This window comes from Cryptotermes secundus, unplaced genomic scaffold, assembly GCF_002891405.2.
Source record: "Cryptotermes secundus unplaced genomic scaffold, Csec_1.0 scaffold117, whole genome shotgun sequence".
Taxonomy (NCBI): Eukaryota; Metazoa; Arthropoda; class Insecta; order Blattodea; family Kalotermitidae; genus Cryptotermes; species Cryptotermes secundus.
The window spans coordinates 3,470,106-3,475,065 of NW_019737981.1; the positions used below are offsets into that span (position 1 = coordinate 3,470,106).

The window sequence follows — 4,960 nt, forward strand, 5'->3', positions numbered from 1 at the left end:
GGGTGTTGTGAAAAAGAGAAAAATCTTACTTCTGCCAGGAATTGAATCCCAACCATCCAGCCTGTAGCAGGTCGCTATACTGATTGAGCTGTCCCAGGTCTATATTATAAACTTACATTACATAAATATAGCATAACGTAATTTGAAGTCAGTACAGTATGAAAGTGATCTGTTAACTTTAGCATGAAGCAGTGATTGTGTTTGATTTTAATGGCAGGCTAGACAGTGGCATCCTGATCCAAGGAGGGAATGTTAAATACCTGGAATTCATGCAGTATATAAAATTTATATTATTTTCTGTTGCAGGAAGCCATTGCCATCATTCTTGATGTTGGACATTCTGTCTCACAGGACAGAAAAAATATGAAATCAGGGTTTTTAGAAAATTCAAAGAAGTGTGTGTCCATGATACTGAAAAGAAAGGTACAGTAATCTTAATTTCATGCATCCTGTTGTGTTACAATGTATAACTTTATTTTTCCGTCACTCCTTAGTTGTTGTGTTGTGACAGAAAAATAAAGTTATTTAAAGGTACAGTACTTTGTAACTGACCACTGTGCTGGTTTTGATTTCACCCATTTTCTTGTTAGGGCAGTAAAGGAGACTAGCTGATGACTATCAAAGTTAATCATAAAAGGTAGTACCACATCAGAGGAGTAAATAAACAAACTTCAAGTAAAATATGGAGAAATAGAGGACTTAATCCCTGTTTGTCCCAGTAAACATGATTTGGAATCTATGTAACTCTGTAGTACTTAGTAATTTGTAGAAGTAACCAGTGTCAGTGTTTATATGTAAAACTGAATGCAATGTTTCAGATTTTTGCCAACTTAAAGGATGAAGTGACATTGATACTTCTGGGTTCTGACGAAACACAGAATAGTTTAAATTATAAGAACATCAGTGTTACCCATTCATTGGCCCTTTCATCTTGGGAGATGGTGCAGTTCGTAGAAGACTTAACAGGGACCATGGTGAATGCTGATTGGCTTGATGCCATAGTTGTGGCAATGAATGTTTTGAAAGAAGAAACTGAGTATGTTGAACATTATTGTTGTCGATGAAGAAAGCAGTCTTCTGGGATTTTGCACCGTGTATATGTGGTGTTAACCGACGTTTCGGAGGAACGTATCGCCTCCATCTTCAGGGTAGAAGAAAAAATATATAAGAAATCTGCAAGCAAAGAGACCGTGAGGACTGGTGAAAGCAGTCTGCTACGTTCCTCCGAAACGTCGGTTAACACCACATATACATGGTGCAAAATCCCAGAAGACTGCTTTCTTCATAGTCACCGCCGTGAAAGCCTCAAATCTTACATTATTGTTGTCGTTTTTGTTATCAACAGCAGCAAAATAGTTGTCATTATAGAAATGCTGAATGGGTTGGTGTAGCGGTAACACTCTTAACTTCTTTTTGGGAGGTGCTCGGTGTGAATCTAATCTAGGACATCAATTACCTTGACTGATGTTTTCCAGTTTTTGTTGGTTCATCCAGGCAAATTCTGGGATAGTACTTTAGTTTGGCCACCACTGCTTACTTTCGAATCATTTTTGATTCATTGTTCATCAGATATCCTGCCATTTGACACTGTATAGTCTAGCTGCTTACAGTGTTAAGTAAAACACAACCCCCACCACACTAATACTGATTGTCTCATTTGACACTATATAATCTGAAAATGAGACATTCACATTAAGTAACTTAAGAATAAGTCAGTCATGTCTTAAACAGCATGTGTGTCAACTAGTGTAGATTAATCAACACATTCAGGAAGCCTATCATTGGACCACTCGATCGACTTTATGTCTACACAACGCAGTTCTCTAAAATCTGATGAATGTGGATTCATAAATATGCAAAAATTATATTAAGGTCAGCTCTAGCGATTTCTGATGATGTCCGACAGAAATACAGTATGCGCCAAAATATACAGTACTGAAACTTATACATCTCGAACATGCGTGTGCATTTGTCGACAGGGCATAGCTCCAGCTGCACGTGTTCCCAGTAGTGAAAAGGAAGTTGTGTTGTGCAGTTGTTGGAAATGGGTCTCTTGGCAAAGGAAAAGGTATTCATAGTTGAGTATTATTTCCACTCATATGGAAGTTGTCGCCAGACAACTCACTTCCTTGGTTTTGAGCGGCCAGATGTTATTGTCCAGAAACTGCTACATAGTACATGTGTGACGATATGGTGTGCCGTCTCAGCACAGTATTTTAGGCCCCTATTTCATTGAGGATGAGGAAGGCAGTGCTCTTACTGTCACCCAAGAATGCTACAGGGACATGATAATCAGACCATTTCTTCAGGATTTGAGAAGGTTCTGTCATGCACGGGGCTTTCACATGAATAGACAGTGGTATCAACAGGACGTCTATTCATTTCAGTATTGTATATTTTGACGCATAATGTATTTTCAAGAGAACAAGCAAGTTGCTGTTACATTTTGGACATATATTCAGGCGATACCTGGCTTATATCTATTTTGGATCACTAGCTGTTCTGACTAAATATTTTTGTGTTTTTCCCGAGTATCACCAGGTGAACACTCAGAATAGTCCACTCCTCTTTATGTAATATCTTGGAATGAATTACAGGTTCTCACAAACTGGTTGCTAGCCAGATTGGTGGCCCATTGGTAGGATTGCTACCTTTAAGCCTCCAGATAGGCTCTTAGTGCCAGCATTTGCTCCTGCACTAAAGCAGCAGTTGTCTTACTGTAACAGAAATCAGAGCCTCTTTCCTGGAGAAAGGGTGTGCTAAGAGGAGGTGTGATTTATAATTGAGTAATTGAGTCTCTAAGAGATATTATGTCCCTAGAACCTTAAGTTGGGAGCCGGGATAGCTCAGTTGGCTACGGGCTGGAGGACGGAGGAGTCGGAATTTGAGTCCCAGTGGGGCAAGAATTTTCATTTCTCCATGTCATCCAGACTAGCTCAGGGGCCCACCCAGCCTCCTATACAATGGGTACCAGGCACTCTTTCCTCAGGGATAAAGTGACTGTGGCGTGAAGCTGACCACTCACCTCCAGCTAGTGCCAAGGTCAAGAAAATGTGGATCTATACATCCACTCCCCATATGCTTTCATGGCATAGTGCTTAATTAGTTAAGCACAGGGACAACTTTTGTTTCCCCCCCCTTGGCTCTACAGCCCCAGTGGGCCTAGGCCTACCTCCATGAACTTCTCTGTTCACATCGGTTTTTCTAGATCTTACACGTTCGGTAGGACTCCTTGGGCAGGTGATCAGCTCATCGCAAGGCCACTCTACCTGTACACACACACAAACTAAACATCCATGCTCTGAGTGGGATTCGAACCCACGATCCCGGTTTCCAAGCGAGCGAAGACAGTGCATGCCTTAGACCGCTCGGCTACCGTCACTGGCCAGGGACAACTTTACCTTTACCTTTTACTTCAGAACCTTAAGTTATCTTCCAAATTCTGACTTGTCATTCATGATTATATTCACATCTTATAAGATATTTCCTCTTTAGTTGAAGTGGTACTGTTAAGTATTCTAAGAATCAATTGGTTTCAGAGGAAAGAAGTTTTCTGAGAGAAAAGTGGTGCTGCTGTCCAATCTTTGCTGCACTGTGTCAGAAGATCACATAGATGTCATTGTTAAGGCTTTGAAGAGTGAAGAACTGAGTCTGATAGTGATGTAAGTTTGTCTTTTCCACATTTGTTTACATTTTAAAGAGAAAGGAAAACTGAGAAAATGGGTTTCACTTCTCCTCTTTTCAATTTCTTTAACCCATTCCATTGTCCTCTTATATCCCCTTCCTCAGCAGAATACCTATGCACTATGTGCAACAGGTGCATAATTTTGAAGGCTGTTTATTTGGGCTATGTTTATCCTTTAAGTTTTTATGCCTGCCCATTCATCCATCTATGACCTAGTATTGTCAACATCCTGTGCTCCTGGACTGATGTTCATCAAATTTAGTGTTGGAGATTTCCACTAAATTTGTCAAAGAATTTGGTTTCCAGCCATATTGATCCTTAATAAAGCCTCAGTTACATGAAGCATAGACTTTTACATATATCCCATAAACTATTTCCTTGGTCTTATTAAAATCTGGCATGGGAGATTTCATCCCACATTTGTTATGCAGTTTAGATTTTTCAGCTGTATTAATCCATAATAAATCCTGGTTTACATTTGATTGTAAGTGGATGTCTCTGTTTATATCATCGTCTATTTCATAGACATTGTTTAATATGGCATGTAGTCCCATCGCTAGGCAACGACCATGAAATAAGCAAATATACAACAGCCGTTGCTAAGTATGGCTCTGCAAATTTGCATGTTTCCACAAATGCAACAGTTGGATATAACAATAATGGGAAGCACTGTTTTCTGCTTGGTCTGTGCCGAGATGTTATAAGCACAACAAGTCAAGAGTTAGTTGGTCACTTAGTTGGGAGTTATGTTATATTTTAACATCCTGTTGCACTGATTTATGTCCATTATTTATTCTAACCATCTTACAGTGCATACATTTATTCACCTTACTCTTCTCTCTTGCACTACATGTTTCAGCACAAAAGTGCCATCTTCAGGTGCTTTTCGATGTACGTCAAACTACTTCATTGCATGCCCTGTTGTCTTTATACTAAAATATATATTCGTCATATATATATTGATAAATTTTAAATATTAAAAATATTAAAACTGTTCAGGATTTGTCATCCTTATGTCGTATCTCAATACGCGAGTCACACCTATCTTCTTCTATCGGAGTATTCTTCCTACTTTCGTGTGTGTTATTCTTTATTTTCTTTAGTTTTTCGTCCTTCCATTCTTATCATTTTTATTTTACTTCCTCTCATTTATTTCTGTCATTACATGTTACTTGCTTTCATTTCGTTTCTTCCTCGCTTCCTTTTTTTTTCCCCCTTGGTTTTGTACCTTCTTTGTAGTTTCTGTAGTTCGCTTGACGTTCTCACATATAAAAA

General features: G+C 39.0%; 1 protein-coding gene across 1 annotated transcript in view; it reads left to right on the forward strand.

Moving 5' to 3' along the window:
* The window catches only part of LOC111870539 (X-ray repair cross-complementing protein 5), a 24,332-nt gene that overhangs the window by 1,681 nt on the left and 17,691 nt on the right, over positions 1-4,960 (forward strand). Inside the window, exons 2-4 of the mRNA XM_023862905.2 lie at positions 307-423; positions 819-1,036; positions 3,540-3,662. Coding sequence (XP_023718673.1) covers positions 307-423; positions 819-1,036; positions 3,540-3,662 — 458 coding nt within the window. The remainder of the gene's footprint in view (positions 1-306; positions 424-818; positions 1,037-3,539; positions 3,663-4,960) is intronic.